Source organism: Haliotis rufescens, unplaced genomic scaffold (assembly GCF_023055435.1).
Source record: "Haliotis rufescens isolate VD_foot unplaced genomic scaffold, xgHalRufe1.0.p SCAF_97, whole genome shotgun sequence".
Taxonomy (NCBI): domain Eukaryota; kingdom Metazoa; phylum Mollusca; class Gastropoda; order Lepetellida; family Haliotidae; genus Haliotis; species Haliotis rufescens.
In genome coordinates this window covers 556,070-582,232 of record NW_025964391.1, presented here as the reverse complement: position 1 = coordinate 582,232, position 26,163 = coordinate 556,070, and the positions used below count along the sequence as shown (strand labels likewise).

General features: G+C 38.0%; 1 protein-coding gene across 7 annotated transcripts in view; it reads left to right on the top strand.

The window, feature by feature from the left end:
• The first annotated feature begins 275 nt into the window (after window positions 1-275).
• LOC124138497 (exocyst complex component 6B-like) overlaps window positions 276-26,163 on the top strand; it is a 42,127-nt gene continuing 16,239 nt past the window's right edge. For 2 of the 7 annotated variants that reach the window (XM_046505181.2, XM_046505187.2), the window contains exons 1-16: window positions 3,727-3,922; window positions 6,484-6,649; window positions 7,414-7,552; window positions 8,768-8,813; window positions 9,043-9,247; window positions 9,565-9,708; window positions 11,139-11,207; window positions 12,043-12,126; window positions 13,680-13,726; window positions 14,752-14,872; window positions 18,894-18,929; window positions 21,706-21,777; window positions 22,569-22,772; window positions 23,345-23,454; window positions 24,882-24,993; window positions 25,740-25,819. In XM_046505181.2, coding sequence (XP_046361137.1) covers window positions 3,750-3,922; window positions 6,484-6,649; window positions 7,414-7,552; window positions 8,768-8,813; window positions 9,043-9,247; window positions 9,565-9,708; window positions 11,139-11,207; window positions 12,043-12,126; window positions 13,680-13,726; window positions 14,752-14,872; window positions 18,894-18,929; window positions 21,706-21,777; window positions 22,569-22,772; window positions 23,345-23,454; window positions 24,882-24,993; window positions 25,740-25,819 — 1,808 coding nt within the window. In that variant the 5' untranslated portion in view covers window positions 3,727-3,749. Of the gene's footprint in view, window positions 373-3,726; window positions 3,923-6,483; window positions 6,650-7,413; window positions 7,553-8,767; window positions 8,814-9,042; window positions 9,248-9,564; window positions 9,709-11,138; window positions 11,208-12,042; window positions 12,127-13,679; window positions 13,727-14,751; window positions 14,873-18,801; window positions 18,832-18,893; window positions 18,930-21,705; window positions 21,778-22,568; window positions 22,773-23,344; window positions 23,455-24,881; window positions 24,994-25,739; window positions 25,820-26,163 lie in introns of those variants that run through there. The other 5 variants (XM_046505185.2, XM_046505184.2, XM_046505186.2 and 2 more) reach the window with 4 other exon arrangements.

Below are 26,163 nucleotides of genomic sequence, written 5' to 3'. Positions count from 1 at the left end.
GCAATAAATACCGTTAAATTAATGTAAATGCATTTGGTTTCTATAAAGAAATTATGACTATGTAGTTAAAACATAAGGTCAAATTTCCTATACAAAGTAGAAGTTCTCATGTGAAAAAGCTTTCCGGTCTTAAGACACTTAAAACACTAAACCCTGTGTAGAGAGTACGGCTTGGGAGAAGAGTTCACTTCCTTGTTGAAGCACCGAGGGAGGGATTCGTGATCTTTGTACCGGTATTGGTGTTATTAAATAGATTCGTGTCATTGTCAGTTCATATACTTCGCCCTTGGTGACAGCATTATACACTGGCTGCGTATATATGGATAGCGTCGACATAGTTCTTGCGTGTTTAGCTCCAGTCATTGTTAATAGGTAAGTTATGTTTGCATTTAACCATATCAAAGTAATATTGATCATACCATGACTGTAGCAAAAGTGACCATATCTCACAATGGCCCTGTTCTAGTTGCAGTAATAAGAAGTCATTGGCGAGGTACGGGTGGCACAGTGGTATAAGCTGCGCCCAAACTCATTGTAAACCTGTAGGATGTGGTTGTCGTGGGTTCGAATTCAACGTTCGCCAAGATTATACTGCGTGGGTTCATCGAAGTGATAAACGTTAATGATGTGCATCACTTTCGACTGGATCTAACATACCGTCATATATACTTAGTCTACTAAAACAAGTTAAAGAAAACACACAATTGGAAGGTTGTGTGTAGAGGCTATTACATATCCTCTACTGCTGTGGGTTGCAATAACCACCAGCAGTGACCGATTATATATACTGATTTGAAACATAGGGTGTACTTTAACTTCCTTCGAGTAGAGTAACTGACATGCTGTTCGACAGGACGTTGAACGGAAATCTTTCATTTTGATGTGTATCTATTTCGTTACTGTGAAATATACGGGAATAATGTCAGCTTGAGCTTTGTATAGCTTGTCAGGTTATGAATCATGTCATGGATGGAGCTATTCGTGAAACCTGACTTCTCCACACCACACAGTCATGGAGACTTAAAATATATTAAAATGATTTTATTTATTTATTTATGTATGTATGTATGTATGTATGTATGTATGTATGTATGTATGTATGTATGTATGTATGTATGTATGTATGTATGTATGTATGTATGTATGTATGTATTTATTTATTTATTTATTATTATTATTATTTATTTTTTAATTTATTTTTTGGGGGGAGGGGGCTTTAAAGTTCAAAATGAATGATTGAGTGAAGTTATTTTTCGCAAACCAGTGGGTAACAGCATGAGCATCGACTGAGATAGCCAGATGAAACATTTTACCACTCTATCCTCATTATTGGCTTTTATACGAAGCACGAAGTACTTTGAACATACTGTGTCTCAGAATCCCCAACGTAAGAGCTTGCATTTCTATCAGAATGGGTTTTAATCTGTTTCCCCTCCAAGAGTGATTGAATGGGATATATAGGGCCCTTTCTGCCACAAGAGACATAATGCATAATGTACATAAAAGCGAATAACACAATTCCATTGTCATAAGAAATAAGAAGCCAGAGTCCGACTATATGATTAGCATGTATTTATGAATCAATATCAAATAGTGACGATACCAGGTCTTCGTGAAAAGGTGAGCAAACACGTGCAAAGGCATGTCAATTGTTCACCTGAAAAAATACGGGAACATATCGTACAAGTAAAAATAGGAATTCGCATATTTTTTCTTATATGTGTACATGGGCAAGTCTTTGACCCAAGCTGTCTTTAGGTGATATAAAACCAGTATACACGCATTAGTTATAAAATGCATTTCAGGGACTAGCTCATACTTAGATGTTAGCAAGAAGCTAGAAAAATCGGCTTTTTAAACTAATTTTAGCCTTACTTAAGTATTTGATCATGGTATAAGTCCAAAACTTGCAAGAGTGAGAAGGAAACAAGGCTAGTTATCAACCATTATAACATTTTGATACCAGAGCTTCCCGTAACTTTAACATCGATATTTCCAGTGGGCCTAATATAGGTCCCTAATGCTCCACCCCGTACTGGGGCGGTCGGGTAGCCTAGTGGTTAAAGCGTTAGCTCGTCACGCCGAAGACCCGTGATATTGCTGGAATATTGCTAAAAGCGGCGTAAAACCATACTCACTCACTCCGTCCCGTCCTCCATAGTGTAGTCAGTAATATAAAAGTAAATCAAGGCGGTTTGAATTTAATCGACTCTAGCTGTAACCTTGGTTACAAATTTAACCAGTGGTCAACAGTGTGAGCACCGATTCACTCTATCGGAGGAGACCATGAAGTATTACTAACAACAATAGCTACATTGTTGATACAGGCTGCGAGTTGATCATCCCGAACGAGGACCTACTGCAGGACCTGGAATGCCCATGCGTACGTGAGATGCATGAAGGATCAGACCCAATCACTATATAGCCTTAATTTTACTTTCAAAACATCTTCCCGGATAGCGGAAGGTCGTTGGTTAAATCCCCGACCGCGTTATACCATTCCAAAAGGCGTTTAAAATGATACTTGTTGTTACCCTGCCTGGCGCTCGGCATGAACAGGATAAAACAAGGTCTGGTTGGCGGGTTAAATTGCGGCATGGTATCTCTGGGCAGGGACTATAAAACGGGCATAAGTCCGGTCTAGTAAGGCAGCCAAACACAAGCGCACGCGCACTTTCGTGCTATAAAAGTGAAATAATCTTGAACGTTAAACCCCATTTCACCATACCTCGTCTGTTTTAGACGCCGCTTGTGACAACAATACAGAGAAGAAACAAATTTCCATGTTATACACGTCGCGGTTTACACATGTTTGTTGTTTAGAACTTAACGCAGCAATATTCCAGGACGGCGGTCTGTTAAACTACTCGGGTCTGGATCAGACGATTCAGAGATTGACATCATGAGCATCAACCCATCCGTGTGGAATACGATGAAATCCACGTCAACCAAGTCACCGTGCCTGACCACCCGACCCATTTTGCCGTTGAGTAGCTGAGGACCTATAAAATATTCTTACCCGAATTCCCACAGATCAGAACTGTTGTGACCTGTATTTCAGAGTTGTTCTGTGCAGACGAAATGTGTATGTGACACTATTAGTTTATTTATGGGCCCTAATTGCAGTCTCTGATATAATAAGAGTACATGTATATGCAATTTTTATTTTTTTATTTTTTGCGTCTTTACGAATTAATAACAATTTTAATCTGGTATTTGTAGTACTATGAATAGTGTATTTAATTAATTGTTTTTGAAATGGAAAGAGAAACATAAACATGTTAAAATAAAATTAAAATTAAGAACTTAGTTTGCCGTTGTCTTTAAGTAACTTATGTCTCTCAGTTTGCGTAGTCATTCGACATGGCGTCTATCTGACATCCTTTATTTTTTTTAATTACTTACCACTGCGAATGAAACTAATGTTCACTCTACATGTCGATATATAATCAAATCATCTGCATTGATGATATTATGAAGAAATGAGTATCTAAATCAAAACGTGTCATTTCACAAGACATTAATTATTTTTACTTCTCTAGATATATGCACATGTCGTACCTTTATTGTGCGAAATGGGATTCAGATAAATATTAATTATCTTAATTAGATAGGATGTTTCCACGATTTTGTACAACAACGGTTAAAGTATAGGGCACCTGCTGAATACGAAACAATGTCTGCACAACGACGAATAACTTATCGTCTGCAATAAGTATTGTAATGCGCATGCGCAATCGCAAGATGGGATGATGGCGGAAGCTAGTACACCCCGCAAAACTACCAAGATTCCAGCTTGGAAAAAGCTCCACGACACCGTTCAGGATGCCAATACGTTGAGGCAAGAGGCTGTTAGCGCTCAGCATGATCACTTGATTACAGAAATTGAGACCTCGGACGGACCTCTGGCCACAACTCTGAGGTAAACACCTGCTAACAACGCCGGGCACCTCGCCTCATCTATCACTGACATCAGAAATATTTATCATGTTACACCTTGACAGTGCATTCTCATTATGTTCATAGCTGAAGGATGTATAATTAAAACTGATCATACCTTCGAACTTGACACCGAGTTAAAATGTAAGACTTGCACTATAGATGAAAAGATGAAAACAATTGTCGATCACAACAACATAGATTGATAAGATTGCAAGTTGATGTCAGAGTTAGGTCATGTCATCGCAACAAGGTCCTGCTCAAACAGCAGATCTGAATCTGGTTTGTGCAAGATTAAGTTCCTAACCAGTTTGTAAGAAAAAGAACAAGATGAAGACAAATGTCTATCCGCACATTCATTCAAAAAGGAAATGAAAAGGGGGAGGTTGTGTACGTCACTAGCTTGTTGATATCGAAAGCTAAAAGGTATCAATTTCTCACCCCACCCAACCTCCACAATCCAACATTGCAATATCATTATCATAGGTATTCCTGCTTGCCAATATCTTAACCCATTTCATACCCTCCTATTTATTTGAATATAATTCTTTGAATGGGTTTAAAATGAAGGCGTATTGGTAGCATAGCTCCGTATAGGAACCAAATGCATTTGTTCAGCTTACGAAAAGAAACACTATCCGATATGACAGCCGTCGTTAATGGAATCTGTGCACAAACGCTAAGAGAAACTCAGTCAAATGCAGTGGATAACAAAAGCTGATCAATGACAACACTAAGTATTTCTGGAAAAACTGTGCAGAAATGGCGGCGATAAGCAAATAAGAGACAAGCAAAGTAATTTCTTTTGGTTAGTCTGACACGAAGACTTGACTATAAAGCCTAAAATCCATGGCATTGAGCAAGTATTCATATGCATCAGAATTTGTCTAAAGTGGGAGACATGTTTTCTTGCATCAGTTATCATGGTTATAGTAAATAAATGGGCAGTAGTCTGGTATGGTCTCCAAACACACTGAACATGCTGAAGATGGGTGAAATGTCACACATCTGCCCACCAGATCCCAGCAAACTATGTGGTAGCATACACATCAGTATCTGGTAATGGTGAATGTTAATAAAATACATATGAATTAATATTATTGTTGAAGTGGCAATCAGTCACAGACGAATTCCTTACTGTTGACAGAATTGTTTATTTGCCCTGTTATGTCAACAAGTATTTGGCAAATACTAGATCTAGCTCTTTGACGTAAACAGAAAATGAATAATCAGTATCAAAGGGGAATTATGAGTGCTCATTAACTTAATAAGAATTACATTCTCTGGAAACAAGCATTGCTTAAAACGCTTTCCCTGTTTCTCTTCTACGCTACTGTCAGACATGTTTTGCGCGCTGTGGCGACAGCGAGTGTTGTTGTATAATGGCAAAATGCCGAATTTATCAGATATGACCGAATGTGTTCGGTTGCCAATGCTGTTGTTTCCAATAGTGGCTATGTGGTAATTCCAGTGAGAACTGCTGTTATGACAACAGTTATTGCATTTATATCGCATTTGAAACTATTCCTTCGCACTAGGTAGCTATACACGATATTGTTTACATTAGCATGATTAGTTCAGATAATGTTTCTTTTCAGTCAAATAGATAGAGGGCCTGCATATGCATGCAGTCTGTGCCCAAAATGTTTGAGATTACTAGCCCAAACATTGCTCTTAACATCATGTTTGTAGATTTGTGTTATTACAGGGATTGAAATTAGCACTAGCCCACGAACCATTTTTGTTAATGTTAAAGATATCAGCCTTAAAAATTAACGATGTTCACATGTTTAGTCCTTAAAATGATGCCCTATATCATGCTATATAGCAAAACCCTAACAGATGCCAAATGTTTACTAGTCCTTATGATGCCTGAACTATTGGGCAGTTTGGCAAGGACTATAGGGCCAGTGCCAATTTCTATTGCTGGATATTCTAAGGGCTTGTAGAATTCCTAACATTTTGTGGGGTATTGCTATTATGTTAATAGTTATCACTCTTTTGGCTAGTTGACGTTCAGCATGTTCAGAGGCATTCATGGTTAATTTTCACAGGTGGTTTGTATGGACTATTTACAGCTGAGCTTACTGGACCAAACATACTTTTACTAGGTCGGGGCTTGGGACTAGGTAAAGTCGCAGACTGTGCATTATTGTTTAACACCAGGCACAGCCATATTCTTGGCATATGATGGCTGCCTGTAAATAATCTAGTCTGACCCAGACAATCCAGTGATTGAATTATTAGCAATGATCTACACCATCAGCATTGTCATGATACAATGACAGGCAGTCAACCAGTCACATAGTCTGACCACCCGATTCAAGTAAAACTTGTGTGTGTTTCCTAACTGAAATATCGCAATTTTGTTATTGTTATGGTTATAGTCCGATTACCAGGGTACCATATGAGATGTGCTCTGACTCCAATATTCTACAAACATGATGCTTCATTGTCATTACCAGTTCCCCGAGCAATTCTGTGTGTTGATAGGCTAATCATTTCAGGCTCTTGCCATGCTTGCATATGACCATTGTTTTGCAGAGCTGTTTACGATGGCGACGAATTGGGCAAGTTTCAAGAGACTTTGGATACTCGAATCAAGAGTCATGACCGTGAGATTGAGCGGATGTGCAACTACCACTATCAAGGGTTTATTGATTCCATCAGAGAACTACAGCAAGTCAGTGGCGATGCTGCCAAACTGAAGGTAACACTGTCAGGGTCCTCTACAGGGGTCGATTTAACTTCTGGCCCGTTGAATTAAAATTATGAAAGGCTTGCTGAAACATAAAGTAGATGTCCCATCTGGCTTGTCAAAATTTCACCCCTTCTCTGTTTATGTTTATTTTTTTAATTGGACGCTGCTCGTGAATCATGTAATTTGGATAAGAAAATATTTAGGGGGGATATGGTCGTGTGAAAGGTTGGCTCAAAGATCATCTTGGTGAAATGATCCAACCAGCGGACATTTTGTAATGTTGTGTACAACAACATCTTTATTTGCTCCTACAATCGCCACAAAATGAGGCAGTTGGAAGCCAATATATAATTCCTGAGTGCAGGAAATGACGTTTTAGGGGTGAGGGGACTGGGTAACTCAGTCATGGCCACCAACATTTAGTTTTGGGGCAGTTAGTTTGGAGAAGGGCCAGTAACTTTTGAAAGGAGCATGACCAGCTGGTTTGATATGAATTTGTTGCTAAATCTACCCCTGTTCTATGAAGACAAGCAGTGGGTCAGGGACTATCATGACAAAGTGACATTGACAAATTCTATCATCATTATGAAACTGTAATGATCATAATAAATAGTAACAAAATTCAGCATGTACACTGAAAAATGTGTTGCACAAAATACCAATATAACAAAATTATTATTGTTGTTGTTGGTATTGTCAATGATTGTAGTCGTGGTGGTTGTTGCAGCTGCAGTGAAATATGCGATACTGTAATACAATATTCTGAATGTCAGGATGAGATCAGCGGTGTGGATAGCGAGCTTCAAAAGTCATGTGACCCCCTCCTGGCTAAAGGTGATGAGCTGGTCAAGAGTCGCAAGATACAGAAGAATATCACAGCTGCCATAGAAAATCTCTCTATGTGCCTGCCAGGTAGGACAGTCTAATCTGTTTATAAACCGTATCAGGCTAGAACACATTGAATAAACTAAAATATTCTAGAAGCATACTGAAATGTGCTCCTGCAGCTGGCTTTCATATATATATACAGCAGGAGGGGCTGAAATGTTTTGGATAAGAAATGTTCAGGAAACTGCCAGAGTGGCTGTCGTGTTATAGTGGTCTAGTTATCAGCAGGAAGTAAGGCATTATTGTGATTACTGTGTCTTAAGTGTACAGGGCTTATTCCTTGTGTTGTGGACTTCTGCATTCTTAGTTCATAAGCATAGTTATTTTACACAGTGATTCAAACATGTTGTTATGTTGGTTATAACTAGGATCATTGTCTCTAAGCTGATAGTGTTATAATGTATTGTTTAGTATTGGCTGTTTTCATGCCTTTTTTACTTGTTCTTTGACAAAGGTAACAAAGTTACTGGGGTTAGTCATGTTCCTTTATTCTTTGTGCTTGTCACTCATTCTGTGACATGTTTAATATTAACGTTATTACTACTGTGTGGCCATGATGACCTTGTAGATACATTCACCACACATGTGCCACACCTACAATAACCTAGCACTTGTTAGTGCCACAAACTGATTCTAGATTAACAGCTGATTAAGCATTTGGATTTTGTTTTTTCGTACATGGTTTCAGGATAGTAACAAGTTCATTCATAGTGCGCTAAATTTTATTCACCAAGTTAAAGCTCATGGCTTTACATTATTATTACCTGGTCAATTTCATTCTCAGCTCCCTGGGGTTAATATATGCATAATGATCATCATCCATGATATTGGAAAATAAAGAGAGAGTGGAGTAGAGCGAACAGGGAAGATGTTAATATAACTGTAAATTTTGGGATACAAGGTTACATAACACCATTATTTTCGTTTGCGGAATTTAAGAAATATACATGAGATGGCCAACAAGTGACATGCAGATCTCTAATACAATAAGAAAAATTCATTTCCAAAATCCTGTTTCTAGATGCGTCAGCACCATACCCAAGCTTGTGGGTTTCACTAAAGTGGTCTGAGACCTGCCACACTTTAGGCTCTCCTCCCACATTAAGCATGTTAAGCTGACACACCCTTATTCAACTGGAGTACTGTTCAAGTGGTGTTAAACCCAACTCACTCATTTTTTATTGGCACCTTATGATGATGAACTAAGTTTCTGATTAATCAACCTGATTTGCTTTTCAGTGTTGGAACTGTATGGCAAGCTCCAAGAACAAATGAAAAACAGAAGGTATGATCCAGTTTGTAGTTTCTTTCATGTTGACTTTAATCAATTAGTAGAATATTACATTTTCAACATGCACGGATTAACCTGGGTCTACCTATTTTCGAGTTGGGGGTTCAAGACATGAACAATGTGTAGGCTGGTGACGTGGCACAGTGCACTTGATTTCCAAGTGGTTTAGTTATTGTATGGCTTGATATGACTTGAATATTTGTGAACATTCCTTCCCTCCCAGGTTCTACCCTGCCCTGAAGACCCTGGAACAGCTGGAGCACACCTATCTGCCCCGAGTCATCAGCCATTGGTTCTCACAGACCATGTCAGAAGCCATCCCTAAGCTGAGGGAGAAAATAAAGGAGGCCTCCATGTCCGAGCTCAAGGACTTCCTGGAGAGCATCCGGAAACATTCAGAGAAAATAGGAGAAGTGGCAATGACACATGTGAGCATGTTGAAAATCAAGTAAAAGTCTGATATTGTCTACAATATTGTCTAGTAAGCTCATCTGTAGTCCATTTTTATGGACCTAAATCTACTGAAAATGATGCTAAGAGCCAATTTTGGTCAAATAGATTCAAACGTTTTGGCACAAGCTGGTTGAGAAGTTGGATTTAACACATGGTCTTGCTGGATCTTGCGGACGTTGCTGGTTCTGTTGGACGTTTGTTTGAATCCCAGACTTGCCCAAATATTGGTCTAGATTAAACATGCTGTAACTATGGTAACACAGTCTCATCTTATCATTTATTACCTCTGCAGGCAGCTGAGCAGAACAACATGGACCCAACAATAGTGAAGAAGAAGCTGAAGAAACGTCGAGCGCCACCGCCGCCTAATCCATTTTCTGGGGAAGTGGAAGCAATGCCTGAGGTTGTGAGAGAAGACTCATTGGAGGGAGAAGAGGTCAGGGTTCATTACTTTATCAGTATATCAAATATCATGTCACTCAAAGATCAAAATAAAACATGAAAGGTGGTGGCCCTTGTCATAACCCATATGCTATATGTAGTAGGTTTATGGGTTACCTAGATTCAGTTACTCCAGAGAAGACCTCAATGAACCCAGGATGACCCTCAATTTCAAACACCTGATTTCACCGCTTACTGTGCTTCGCTGATCCCCCAAACACAATGAACCCTCATTTCTGAATCATATTAGATCCTTGTCATTATATTTCTGACTCTAAGCCACTTGACGGTGATAGAAATTGGCACAAATAAGTCCTATAGTCCTTGCCAAACTGCCCAATAGTTGTCATAAGGACTTGTAGCAAAAATGCCATTTTGAAGGTTTTGTTACATGTTATCATTATGAGGACTAGTGGACTAAAAATGTTTGTTTCTATTGTTGCTAGACCCTTACACGTTCAAATTAATTTGAAGCCTTGCCACCAAGGTTGACCTACCCAGTGTTGATTCTGTGTCAAGAGATGTTCCCAGTGCTCTGCTTGTTCGAAGAATGGTCTACAATGCAGAAAAAGTGGTCAAACTAGCTGGTAGCCAGTCATCTGTGACCAGTACCAGCTGTGTCCTATGGTTATTGTGTATAATTGCCTCCTGACCTCATTGCTCTCACTATTGCTCGTTTATGTAGTCCAGGCTTGGATAATAATGACACAATGAAAACTCAAGCGACCAGAAATCAATTTTGGTCGTAAACATGGTAAATATTTTCTTGCATGACCATAATGACAGCAAATGATGACTGTGACAACATGTCATTGCTGTGTATGATCATCTCGTGCCGAAATACACAGAACCACTTAATTTGATTGTTGTGGCCATTTTGTCAAATATAACAATATTTGAATGCATGTTTTCAAAGTGTTTCAGTATAGGTGATTGTAGAACAAAAAGTGAGGTGACATGGGGTTTAACATGTTCAAAATGATTTCCCATTTATAGCGATGTGCATTCACATGTGTGTGTGGTTGGTTGTACTGGTCCAGACTTGCGTTGTATTTATAGTGCTAGCTCACTGAGGTACCATGCCCAATTTAAACATGGATACCCCACTCAGACATAATTTACTGACTCTGAGCCGACCAGTCTTTGCTTTATTCCCTCAATGCTGAGCTTCAGTAACTGATTGTTTAGACCACACACACACACACACACACACACACACACACACACACACACCACACCACACCACACCACACCACACCACACCACACCACACCACACCACACCACACCACACCACACACACACAAAATCAATCTTGTTTATTTTCAAAACTGTTTAAAACAATTAAACATTTACACCTCTTAAATTTGCCTGTGAATGAGATATGTGAAATCTCATGATAATGTGGGTGCATTGTGACTTTCAGGAACTGAGCGCTCAAGATCTTGTGGATTTCTCTCCAGTTTACCGATGTCTACATATTTATTCTGTCTTGGTATGTATGACTGGACTGATTTGATGTACTGCTTTGCATGAGATATATGATCTGTTGTGGTTCAATGAAGGATTAATACATAGGTGAAAGCTAGGTAAATGTTTGCAGAGAGAGTGAGATATAGCTCAGTAAGCTGTTCACATTTTCTAGCAATTTTATACATTATGTGGATGTCTGTATCATTTTGTCTATTGATCCACTGGTGCTAGCCTGATGTAATGGACAAAAATGCGTGTTTGAAGGTGGTTACAGTAAATTTGATTATGTAAAATAGTTTAAAAGCAAATAAGCATAGTTATTCAATATTCATGTGACATTGTGTCACCTGCAAACTTTTCGCAAATACATGAGTCTCATTATGGAAATTGACAGGTACCGTATTTGCCATATTACCAGTAAGCGCCCAGCTCAAATAAATGCCTCCTGACCAACTTCTAGAAAATATGTAAGTGTCTCTGTATGAGACAGCCCATTCTTGTGTGTATTCTGAAAAACGGTAGAAGGGGTACATAATTGCATTGTGAGTATTATCAAAAACATTTTTTTTCATCTACTTTTGAACTAAGTTCCGACAATGCAATTTACAAATAACTGTTCTGTTTTTGTTATTTACTCGTCTCCTCGTACATTCTTTTGACCAAAACAAGGCACTCTTGATGGTGCATGCAATATTTTGAAAAATTGTTAATCTTTTTATAGAAAAGGACTTCTTCTTCAACCATTGTCAAAAGGCTGTGCTTTCGGTTTGAATTCAATAAAGCACAGGTAACTGTCTCAATTTTAAAGACTTGTATTATGCCCCAGTGATATAATTCCTATTATTTCCTGTACGCAGGGTGATAAGGAGAAGTTTGAGACCTATTATCGACAGCAGAGATGGAAGCAAGCTCGACTGTCCCTCCAACCACCAGCAGCCATGGTAAGACATTCCTGTGTGTCTGATGCTCAGTTTAAAACTTCTGTGAGGATACCAGGGCACAACTTCTCGAAAGAAACACCTATTTTTCAAAATGAACTGTTGATTTGTCAGGCCTAGGTTTGGTTGTTGACAATGTTTACATTTTGCTTTGATATGACTGGATGATTGCTGACTGGTACGTGAAGAGAATAGAGTAATAGTTAATTGTGACTCATATTTGTTTTGCATATAGATTTTGACCTCATGCTAAGCAATTAACTCTTAGAAGATCCGGGTTAGAATTGGTCTTCAGCAACCCATTCTTGTCCTAAGAGGTGACCAATGGGATCGAGTGGTCAGGCTCGCTGACTTGGTTGATGCATGTTATCGTATCCCAATTGCAGAGATTATATTGCTCATGATGTCAATCACTGGCTTTAAACAAACAAACAAATAAAACAGTTTGCTCATTTCTTTTACAGTCAAATTCATTTTATTAATAAGTGTCTAGCAGGTTTTAGAAACTTATGATTTCTAAGTTATATATATTTTTAATTCAATTTGAAACTGTCCTTGATTGCAATTCCTTTTATCCTAATAAATGAGTAAATATTCACTTTGAATTGTGTTGTGCAATAACCCAGCGTTAGATATTAGCACTAGTCCTATAGTCCTTGCCAAACTGCCCAATGGTAAAGGTATCATAAGGACTAGTAGAAATTTGCACTTTTTAAGGGTTTTACTGTATGTTATCATTATAAGGACTAGTTCATGAAAACTGTTAGTTACTAACCCTGTGACCCATAAACAAGGAAAAAGAAGTTGGCATTGATTCAGACATTACTGTAATCATTTTGTTGTAAACCAACTATCAACAAGTCAACACAACATTTACATTTACCGGTACATGTAGCATGTTTTAAAACAATGTATCCAAACAGCAATTTGTCAAGTCTGTAGCTTCATAACCATCCAGAAAACAGGGCATTTATGGTTTCCATGTGTCACTGTATGTTGTAAAAATGTTCAACCTTCCAAATTCATGGGGTTTTTTTTAAGACTAGTCCAGTGGACAAGTGTACACCTTATTTCACTAGTCCTCAGAGTTTGTAGCAAGTACTGCTTGCATGAGACAAAAATGTTTACTATGTTGTCATTTTCTGACAGTTAAATTCAATTCCAATTTGTAACAGAATTGAAGCACTGAGAACTGGTTCAGAATCATTATAATTATAGTCCTCAAATGCTACTAGTCATTGGATTTTTTTTACTTGTCCTCAGCACAATTTGGCAGTCGCTGGCCGGGGGACTAGCATGAATTTTGAAGGCTGAATGTATCAATTGTTCCATTTTACATGGTCAAAACCATTTTGTCAAACAATGCAAGTACTTGCTTCTTGTGTCTGACAGCTTCCAACTGTATCTGATAACTATTAAGGTCTGATATCCACAAGCAGCTGGTGTGGGATGAATCACTATTGACTCCATGTATTCACTCAGCATGCTCAGTATTACCCTAACAAAGACGTGGCACAGCAAGTTCCGTGAATACTGAGTCTGGATTTTTGTTTCAGCATGAAAGTGCAGATGCTTACCGAAAATATTTCCATGATATTGTAGGGTAAGTTTCAGTGTTCATTGGTTGTACATGTTGGTATTATCAAGTCATTGTGGTCAACATTATTATCCCCCCGGTATGAAAAACGGGAAACGGGGGGACATAGCGATCAGCATGTCTGTCCGCCTGTCCGTCCATCAGCCATCCATTTAGAGCAAAACTCCCAAACCGTTAAATATTTCTTTTTGACACTTTCTATATAGATCGGTCTAGTTGGGTACTGGTGCCTTTTGATGATTTGGGATGGGTTTTTTTGGTCAGGTTTCGTGATTTTTCATGATGAGAACGAGTTATTTTCCGTTTACAGAGCAGAACCCCCCAACCTGAATGAAACTTGCTATATAGATCAGTCTAGTGGCGAATTGGTTCCTTTTGATGATTAGGGATTTTGAAAAATACTGAACAGCATTATTTTTTTCTTTGCTGAACTGAAGGTATCCAATTTTACTGAACCAAAAGCCAAACTCCATTTCTGAATTGCACCAGACCAGGGAGATATGTCATCACCTGATGACCCTTGTTTTTTTTATGATGTGACAATGAATGGTAATTTTAACTGAAAAAGTAATTGTTATGATTTGATCATAAATATGATGATATGTATGATGTTAGTGTTGTTTAACTGTATTACAAACATAAAAATTCAATTAGTAAAATATGTCTTATTACCCTGATTACTTGTTTGTTAACCATGCGACCCGTGAAGATTCCGGGGTAGAATAGGTCTTCAGCAACCCATACTTGCCGTAAAAGGTGACTATGCTTGTCGTAAAAGGCGACTAACGGGATCAGGTGGTCAGGCCCGCTGACTTGGTTGATGCATGTCATCGATCCCAAAAGCGTGGATCGATGCTCATGATATTAATCACTGGATTGTCTGGTCCAGACTCGATTATTTACAGACCGCCGTCATATAGCTGGAACATTGCTGAGTGCGGCGTTAAACAACAAACCAAATGTTAACCATGCTAACTGTATTGATGCAATACTTTGCTTGATGCTTGAGTCACGTTCTGTCACTCTTGTAGGTTTTTTGTTGTGGAAGATCATATTTTACACACATCCCAAGGTCTGGTGAACCGGGCATATATGGATGAGTTGTGGGAGAAGGCTGTAGAGAAGATTGTAGCAACCCTCAGATCAACTGCTGTGAGTATTATTTACTCTTGGTTCAAATACACTGAAAGTTCAGGACCCTGTTCCACAAAGTGATCTTAGAGCTACGATTGTCATAGGTTTATGTCAAGGGATGTTATGATCGTCCTTGCACTGAGATCAACTTGTGGGACGGAGCTTTGATCTGTTTCATCTATTTCCTGAAATCTCTACAATGCTCTAGGCATTAGCAACACTTGTTTGCACATGTTTGAAGGATTAGATCATGATTATTGATGATGTGTGTATTGTTTGATAATGCAAACAAAGCAAGGGTTGACATACATTGTTCGGATGCACAGTCAATTTACCGTAAAGTATCTCATCATTGCACATAGATTTTATATGTATCGGAATACATTTACAGTCGACCCATGAAGATCCAGGGTAGAATAAGTCTCCAGCAACCCATGCTTGCCATAAGAGGCCCCTTATGGGATGGGGTGGTCACGCTTGCTGACTTGGTTGATGCACGTCATATCCCAATTGCATGGAGCAATGGTCATGATGCCAATCACTGGGTTGTCTGGTCCAAACTCGATTATGTACAGACTGCCGTCATGTAGCTGGAATATTGCTGAGTGTGGCGTAAACAATAAATAAACAAACAAACAAACAGAACAAACATATACAATCACAGACTATCAATACTAGGGATGGTAAAGAGGAACAATCTTTCAAACTCCAATTGAATAAGTAAGGCTTAAAAAAATAAAAGAATTGGTTGTCAGGCAATGGCTTTGGAAAATATTGTGCAGGTGGGCAGTGTTTCTTTTTGTTTTGTTTTTTTCGAACTAGTATGTAACCAACAGTGGTGTAACCTAATAAACAGTATTGTACAATCAACCTGGGAAAGGGCCTCCCCACATAAATGTATTCCTTGATGAGCAAAATACTGGAATACAGTATTTGACTACCGTTGGACTTGAAATATTTAAGGATTTATTATTTCTTTTCGAAAGATGAATCGTGCGGGAAACTTTATGATAATTCGAGCAGTGCCTGAGAACCAAGACTTTTTTTCTTTTTAGCCAAAATGTTATCATTTGCTTAACTACAACATGTAGAAGTGAATCTTTTTGTGTTACAGTTTACACATTCTCACAGCATCTCTAAATATAGTTGCAATCCCTGGTGCATTATTATGTTATATCCTTTGTTCGGAATCATATCTTCCTACATAATCTTGTTGCTATGGTTACTCTGAGCTGAATCTTTCAATTACATAGACTGCATCTGCTTATTTCGTCAGGGACACCTTTGTAGTAATATTTATCAATAGGGATAAAGAAGAAATTATACATCTGGACTGATTGTTATGTTTGGAATTGCTTCACTTTGCTGACTTTGTCTGTTTATGTGATTTTTATGCTTTGTTTACATGTTTGTATTGAAAACAAGTTCTTGTGCCCATTGCGACTTTTAGATACAAATAACTTGATCTCTCTCAACATGCTCAAGTTTCAAACTGCATGGCTGTTAATAAAGTGATGTCTTTCATTTGAACTTCCATTATCTGATAGCTGAAATTCTGGTACTAAATCAGTTTGTAAATTGACCAGACAAATACTGACATTCATTCAGTAAGGCGGATCTGGGCACTGAACATTATGAAAATGTACTTGTTTCTAATGCAAAACAGGTCCTATTCAAACTATATGTACAATTTTGTTTCAGTCTGTGTTTTGTTTTAATCTGTGTTGTATTTTGTGTTGGCCATTACCTACCTCTTGATCTTCAATAACAACTAAAACCTAAATAATAGAAATTTGAAGTTTTAATTTATGAAGTTTGACCTGCAGTTTGAAGAGATTTGTTGAAGATCTTAATAAGTAGCTATTCTGTTATGACTCTGATGAACAGGAAGTATCGTTGGATTATTGGTTTTTGGACGTCATAAGTTTTCGGACGGCCATGTTTTTCACGATTACTCACGCTATAACGGGGATGGGGTGGCATCACACAGACATTGTAAATACTCAGATGATGGCTTGTTTTTAAGAGAAAGTTGTCTTTTAAAAGTGAATGAGATGTTTCACAGTTGTTCATGTGATTAGAGAGAAAACTATGAATGTTTCTTTATCGTCCAAAAAACCCATAACATGATAAATATTCATTTAGAAATAACTCCGTAGATCTACTAAATCAGGTGACAGGATCCCAACACACGGTTAAGACCCATCTAACACAGGTATTGGGTGGCCGTAATGATTGCAGATTGTACAGTGTTTGACATATCAAGTGTCCTTGTCGTAACCCTTGTTTAAGGGGTCCCTAGATTGAAATACTACAGCAACCACTATTATCAGGTTATAGATCATACAAGGATGGGGAACTATTTACTACAGTCAGGAGTACAAGACACACTCTGACATACAGTTGAAGTGACTGTGGCCTAGATCCTAAGACCTTGTTTGACATTTGAGGCTGGTTATTCAGTAGGAACTGGGGCTGAGACAAGTCCAGATTTACTACCCGAGTACGCGACCCCCTGTTACCCGACCCTACCTGGGTACCCACTGTAGGTCTCAAAGAGTTGGGTACAAAATGTCTGATTGGGAATTGTTCACTGCAGCCTTGGCAAAATGTGTTTAGATACATGTATCAAACGATCAGATCATTCATACACTGAAGTTGACTGAAGCTTTATCTTTTACTCAAACATATACATGTCAAAAGGAATGTGTGCATCGTCAGAAAGAAATGCCAACATTAGTGACTTGTAATGTGACCACTGAGCTGTAGTCAGTGTTTGTCATTAAATATATCACCTGACTTACCACGGGTCCGGGTAGTACTGTGGGTACCTGGGTTCTACTCAGGACCCACCCAGCCTGAGTACCCGAGTTACCCATCCCAGCCCTAGTAGGTACAGTAAACTACGGTTATAACAAACTCAAAGGCACCTGGTTAGGATGAGGTTCAAGCAGGGATTTCACAGATGTGAAACCCTCAACTTAACACATACAAATTTAAAGTGGATGAAAAAATAATTATACAAAGATCATCCACTTGGATGCAGAAAAATACAATAAAACAAAAGTACAATACCAAGTCAGATGCTCCACGATTTTTCTAGTGCTAGAACTTATAACATTGTTATATTCAAGTTTTTACCTTTCTTTGAGACCCCTTACTTGAATCTTTGAACCCTCATTTTTTTTTACTGAGACCCCACTAATTAAAAGTTGTGAGCCCCCAAAATAGGTAACCCAGGTAAATTACTGTTCAAGTGATAACAATATTTTACCTGGCTGACAATGTGTCAGTGAAAGAGTGAATTGATGCTTGTGGTGTCAACCACTGGATTACCATGGTTACAGGGCATTGTGTTAAAGTTGAAATTTTGCTCACTGCAGCATAACAATGTTCCATCGCTGTCTTTCTGTGACTCACCATGTTCACTATGTATTCAAATGATGAGGAAAGCAAGCGTCAAGTGAGGACAACCTTATATACACATAACTATTCATCATACAGCAGAGGATGAGGAAGATAGGTTACACACCCATTACATTTCATAAGCAGCACAGTAGGGATTCCAGGTTAGAATAGGTCCCCAGCAACCTATGCTGGTCATTAGATGCGACCAAATGGATGGGGTTGTCAGGCTAGGTGACTTGGTTGATTGTGTATCATTGTATCCTGATTGCGTGGATCGTTCACAATGTCAATCACTGGATTGTCTGGTTCAGACTTGATTGTTTACTCCGCCACCATATAGCTGGAATATTGCTGAGTGCAACATTAGACAACCAACAAGTAACATTTGCCGAGTGTGAAGCCAAAAGATATAATTCTGAATGCTCATTTAAAATAAACAGTCATATATTTGTTTATCAACATGAAGATAAAGGGAAGTGATGTAGTTACCGTTTCAAGAAGAATTTTCCAGGCAAATATATGTGCTTTTGGGTTTGTAGGAAAGGAGCATCGCTTTTTGTAAACAGGAGGTACTTTGGTATTGTCTTTCTGTCAGCCCCTACTGTATGTGTCTGTATGTCTGTCTGCACAGGCAAAGCTTGTCAACCAAAATCACTGGAATGCACAGGTATCGACCAAAGTCCATAGCAACATATCTCATGTCAGAATCCATGTTTGTTTTCAGAAAATGGTAATTTGAGTAATATGAAAGTCAAAGTCAGGGTTCGAGAAATGGTGGCCTGCTGGACAAATGCTGGTTGACATCAATCAGGACGCTCATTTTATTATTGAGGCGATTGAACTAATTATAGATGGATAGGTGGGTGAGTTTGGTTATACGACTCTTTTAGCAATATTCCAGCAACAAAACGGCAGGGGACACCAGAAATGGGCTTCACACATTGTACCCATGTCGGGAATCGAACCCGGGTCTTCGGCGTGATGAGCGAATGCTCTAACCACTTGGCTACCCGACCGCCCTGAACTAATTTTAGAAAAATCTGAAATGTCAAATAAATCAAGTTATTACCAAAGAAATACAGATGGATTTTTTTAATAGTATATGTGAAAAATTCCTCCCATGTTTTGTAAATTTTTAGCCAATTTTCTCTTGGGTGATGGATTTTGTTTGTAGCACTGTCCAATAGGCTGCCTGAACAAAATATACATGTCGAACCCTGACCGCAAAGGGCAAACTCTGTGAAGATGGTTTAAACCCCTTTACCTTGCTCTTGTCAATTTTGGGGTTAAAATGTTTAACAGTCTCTTCAAGGAGTAAATTACAATACCCAAAACATTTGTTACAAAAAATAAATATTCAGGAAGTTTTCAATACAAATTGAGAAAAATCAAAATCCTACTTGTATCATGATAAATATACCATTTCACCTCTACAGATATTCAACCATTGAATTTTGAAAATTCAGATGTTTGTTGTTGTCTTGTTTGTTTCTCAAGAATATACATCTTAATGCTATCATGTAAGTATTTTGATATCTTTTAAGGAGTTGCCTCCACAAGATGGATTCTGACATTGAACAACACAAATTATTCCTTCTAACATGTCTGTATACATTGATAGTACCCCTCACTCATGGTTACTGCCACTAACTCTCTCTACCATGTACTTTCTAACTTCTTCACACAGAATCTTACTGTGCATTTTGCAGATTCTACCCACAGTTTATGTAACACCCCACAGTTATATCTTGCATGCTGTATTCAGAAAGAAAATTTGAATAGTAATAGTATTCAATTGAGGCATTTGTTGAGATTGTTGAACAAGTTTGGCAATGAAGGTTTGACTTAACCTGTTAACATGTTTAAGGATTAATTAAGCATATCTTATCATGCTTATTCAAAATGATTTTTGTTCACATTTCCATAGATTATCACTAATTATGAGTCTGTATAATCCTAGGGAAAATATGAAACAAATTTAAATTAATTTTCTTTAAAACTAAACATGTTAAGAATAGTGATATCAAGTTTTGTAGTATTTGTGACAATCAACAGTCCTAAAGGATGTCTGCTTGATTGATAGTTATTTGTGAACAGTATGAAAGTCTTGTAGTTTAGGTTCACTGTTCAAATGTTGAAAAAAAAAACAAAGATCTTAATATGTATTTTTAATATGTACTTAGAAGTCTCTAGGAACCTATGTTGGTTGTTACGGGCGACCAAATGGATCGGGTGGTCAGACTCCACAACTTGTTGATTGCGTGTCATCTTACACCAATAACATGAATCATTGCTTACAGTATCAATCACTACCACCATCATACAGCTGGAATATTGCTGAGTGTGGTGTTGCACAACAACAAAAACCCTATGTCCCACTACAGTGCTTGTATTTCTGCTGTTCTCACAGAATGTATGTGTGACAGTACAGAATTAAATGTTAGACTTGAATGGAGTATCAGTATTACAGTGTTTTGTGCAACTCAATCGAAATAACAGTGTACTGATAGAAAGTCAATAACCAAATCGGTCACCACACTGCATTGTAAATTCATTTTCTTAAGCATGCTAAGAAAGTTGTTAACCCTCATGCCAAGTGGCAAGATGGCTAGATCTATTTACATCTAACATATATGGAATCTATACCCTGTTAAACTCACTTTCTATTAGCTTCAGGAAGTTCAGCATGGGAATGTTTAAACTCACAGCATGATCAAATATTGATTGACTTTGATTGGCTTTGATGAAATTACTTTTTGTATACTGATGTGTTATGCTGGGAATTACAGTGTAAATAACTTATTTCTTTCAAATAAAGTCAAGCATTTTTACCATTATGATTAACATGATTAAAATGTAAAACTTGTGTTGTTTTATTTATCTACCCTTTGAGTTACCGTGATTGGATTTCTTTTCTTTTTTTGTTAACTTTATTTTAAATAACATGACTACTTTCCTTGCCCCGTAACCAATGCAAGTGATCAATGATTTAAAAGACCTACATGACAAGAATCTCTTTCAGGAAGGTTAGAAGGTGTTCTATTTATAGATGGTTTTTTTTATAATTTCAGCACTCTTCTTTCAGGGTTAAAAGGAGCAGAACTAGTCAAGTGTTATAGATTACATTGGCATTTGATCAGTTGTCTAAATGGCATGCGTTTGATGGGAATTTTCTATTCCCAAAAATTACTATTGTTCATTTTCAATTGTTTTCTTCAAAGAAATATCTTTATTTGTCTAAAAATTTTAAAAAAAAGAAGCTAATGTTATCATTGTCAGTGATGTTTTAGATAGGTATTACTCAGCTACCTATGGTAAGAAGTGACAAATCATTGCTTTGTTATGTTGATAACAAAATGGTTAATTGTGATTTTTCACACACTATATGCTTCTCACTATGTGATATAATGATGATTTTTGGAATGGTTTGTTTGTGATTTCAGAAATCTTGTAAAGTATCCAACTTAATGCTGGAAATAAAGAAACTTATAGTGCTATTCTGCCACACACTCAAGGTGAGTACTTGTCCTGATGTGGCTCCAGGTCAGAATAGGTCCCCAGCAACCTATGCTGGTCAAAAGAACTGACCAAATGGATCATTGGCCAAACTTGGTTGCTTCGTTGATGGTGTGTCATGGTATCTCACAATCGTTGCTCACAATAATAATCAATGGTTTGTCTGGTCCAGACACAGTTATTTACAGGCCGCCATCATGTAACTGAAATATTGTGGCGTGTGGCAATCAACAACAAACAAACAAAATAAAATCGTGGTTAAAGTAATAGCATTTGCAAGTCTTGTCCCACACCCAGTGTTGATATCCCACATCATGTATCATGTATATGTCAAGCCCATTCTTGGTGCCATCTACCTGGCTATGGCTGGAATGCTTATTAAAGGCATGGTGGAATGTAGCATTGACTTATCATCGTGACAGTGAGATATTGTCGCCACTACCCCATCCTAGCTGTGAGAGGTCCTCATTTTGTAGAAGAAGCTGTATCTCATGAGGCTCATGCTATGGACAACTAGTTTTTCCCTTTCTCTCACAATAAGAAAAGGTACAATGTCGGGTTTTTTGCAGTCATAAAGGGAATACAGCCTACGAGATGAAAACACCAACTTGGTGTGAACTATATTCCTTCCTGTATTCTTGTCTGATTGTTGGTTTTTACGTTTACCGGTGTACCTCCATGAACAGAAAAAAGATATTGAAGTCAATTCTTAATTGTGAGATGAAGCAATTTTACTCAGCCAAGGGTTGACAAGTGGCTGAAGTCTCACACTGCTTGCTTCTGTTGCCAGGGTTATGGTTTTAGTGTCGGAAGACTGTTGGAGCTGTTACTGGAGATGAGAGACCGATACAGTGAGATCTTGTCGGAGCAGTGGGTGGACATCTTCAACGACATCTTCAGGGAAGACAACTACACTCCCATCTGCTGCAATGATGAGGAGGAGTTTAGCCTCATCATGTCCCAGTTGCCGTTGAATGATGCCGAGCTACAGCAGGTAACTGAACACTACTAACAACTACTTGTGGATGTTCTCACAGACATGAATAAGTACTTGAATTTCATTAGGGTACTTGTGTAAAAGGATATGACATGAGGAAAAGAGTCTGTTCTTGAAAAGCATCAGAATGTTATAAATATTTTTTCACATTTCTCAAAAGCGTATTAGAACTGGCAAATACTGTAATTGGGGCAATGCAATTTAACTTCTTCCTTTTTTGCTAAGTTTTCATCACACCATCATGGCCAAACTTGCTGAGGTTTGCCAACTAGCCTTATAGTAGTTCTACTTTAAGTTGTGATATTAACTGATTAAGGTGTTGATCATATGCTTATATACAAGGATGTGTTGTATTTTGTCTCCTCAATGATGTCAAAGGCTAAACCATGTCACTTTGGCCTTCATTTCAGTCTTTGGATTTCTATCATTTTGAATATTCACATGGCTTGACATACTTAAAGATTTGATGAACAGTTACAGAATCAAATACTTAGGGAGGACTCCTAATTTCGAACATTGATCAGTATATATATGAAGCATTAATTTTGATTGATGATTTTGTGTTTCAGTCACCTTACCCCAAAGTCCTCCCCTACTCCCAGTTCGTGCCCAGTATATACAATCAAGTCAAAGAATACATCAATGCCTGTTTGAAGTTTTCTGCTGATCTTCACTTGAGGTGAGTCATCTTAATAAGTTTGTTTCTTTACTGTTGAGATGTTATGATACTCATTTCAGTAACATCATGATCCGTTTATTCAACATTAAACCCTGACCAAATGGGGATTGGTGGGTCTCTGCAAAGCTTTAGATACTCTGTGTATTTGCGAAAATACAAAAAATAGATTATCATTACACAACTAAATTTGAGTTGCTTGGGCTAAAAGAATAATAGTCTTGGTTCTCAGGCACCACCCGCATCATCATAAAGTCTGCCGCACGTTTTGTTTTTATTTCCATTTTCAAAAAAATATAAAAATCCTAATACTTTAACACAACGCAAGAAAAAATAATTGAAAATGAAAACAAAAACGAAACGTGCAGTGAACTTTATGATGATGTGGGCAGTGCCTGAGAACCAAGTCTATTATATTTTTTTTTAGCCTTGCATACTCATATGTTTGAAAATGTTTATTCAAAAAACAATAGCGTAATAAAAGTATGAGTGATTACCCAATGTGTTCGTTTCAATGTGCATACCTGTATTTCTTCACAATGTCTTTATTTACAGGCATCACACACTAGATAATGTATAAAAGTAGCACCACATTTCGGTTATTGTTTAATGAAACATGTGGCTGTTGTGAGTTTATGTGACATGCTACACACTTCAGGCAGCATACAGAGACAAATTAGAAATCACACGAAACAGCGTTTTAAGCAGAATCATTTAAAAAAATGTCTACTCATGTGTAAAAATACCCAATGGACTGCAGTCCGCAACATTAGCCACTAGTTGGAGCCCAAGTTTCGTGTAGTAAACTTGTCCACCCATAAACATGATAAAGATCCGGGGTAGAATAGGTCTTCAGCAACCCATGTTTTACATAGAAAGTGACTATGCTTGTCGTAAGAGGCGACTAGCGGGATCGGGTGGTCAGGCTTGCTGACTTGGTTGATGCATGTCATCATATCCCAATTGCCTGGATTGATGCTCATGATGTCACTCACCAGATTGTCTTACAGACCGCCGTCATATAAGCTGGAATATTGCTGAGTGCGGCATTAAACAACAACAAACAAATAAACAAACAAAACCAAAAATGTAAGCTTTGCTAATGATAGTCCATATAATAACACTAAAATCCACCGAAAATGATTAAATTGGGGCGCTTATTATGTCGAATACGGTATTTTGAATAGCCAAAGAAAACTATCAATACACAATGTGAATAATGAATTGTGAGTAAGTTCTCAATGGCTCTAAATATTACATCAAGCTCTGGGCTCTGGAATTTGGCTGATTGTCTATCATCAACGGAGGAGGAAATGATCATGTTCATTATTCAGTCTACTGCATTATTTACAGGCAGACACATGGTTTGAATATTGCTGACAACGGCATAAAAATACCTTTGTTCACTCATCATGCTGTTTCTGCTTCAGTCACACTGAGATAGACGACATGATCAGGAAGTCTGCCAATCAGCTGCTCACAAAGACCCTTGGTAACTGTCTGTCCAACCTCATCAAAACACCAAGACTTAGCTTAATACAGGTATGTTTGGCTTGTCAACCATGTAAATCTGTCACTTGTATATATGCATGGTTGGAGAATATATGCGGCATTGTTGTGCAGAAATTATTGTCCAAGGTGAAAATTTGCTTTTTCTCCAGGTACTGAGTAGATATGCCTGCACCTTGATAGTTGTACTGACTTGATATGTATACTTGTCTTTTCAACAAGTTATATTAGCCCAACAAATGGTCATGTACTTCAACACAAGTTCTAAATGATCGTTTGGCCTAGGTATATATAAGTGAAGTTGCTCTGACTTTAGTACCTGACTGACTGCCATGTAAGGTGCTGATTCTTAAGGTGCTCTTGTTGGTGCTCAGACCTGTTAGTGACAAGACAAAGAGCATAGATGGAAATATTCACCAAGCACATCATAACTTAACAGTAGTTCTGCAACATGTTTTTATTTATGAAGGGAATAAGATGGTAATCATCAAACCTCAACAGAGTGGATGGTGCTCAATAACAATCACTGGATTGTCTGGTCCAGATTCTATTATTTACAGATGATGATGTAGCTAGAGTATTTGCTGAGTACGTCATAAACAGCAGATGCACACACTCTTATGGGAGCTTAGTAATTTGGCTGGGCTAATTAGATGTGAAGGGGTGAACCGGTCACTCTGTAGGTATCTAGTGTCTAATGGGGTTCTTGTGAAGGTTGCCAAGGAAAGTGTAACACATAAACCTGTGATAGTTTGTTGCACTGTGTTCTCTCGTTGCAGTTAATCCAGATCTCTATCAACATGAACTATCTGGAGCGATCATGTGAACATCTCGAGGAGTACATCTCCAGTATAACCGGGTAGGGGACTATCTCATAACATGTTGCTCATGCATCAGCTACTGTTTTGTCACATCGATCATGTTTTGTAAACACTTAATGGGTATTCCTGGTAAGAATACAGGTACCACCAACCTATTTTTGTCGTAAGAGGCGACAAAATGGATCGGGTGATCAGGTGTTATGTTCATTTTGTCAATCACTGGATTGTCTGATCCAGACTCAATTATTAACAGAATGCCATCATATAGCAGCATTAAGCAACAACAAAAAATGTGAGGAGGGACTTAACACTCACACCCACTAGTGGCGCTTTGATTGAGCCCAGAAATTCCAGCCTAGTTCGGCAAGGGTGAAGACTGGAC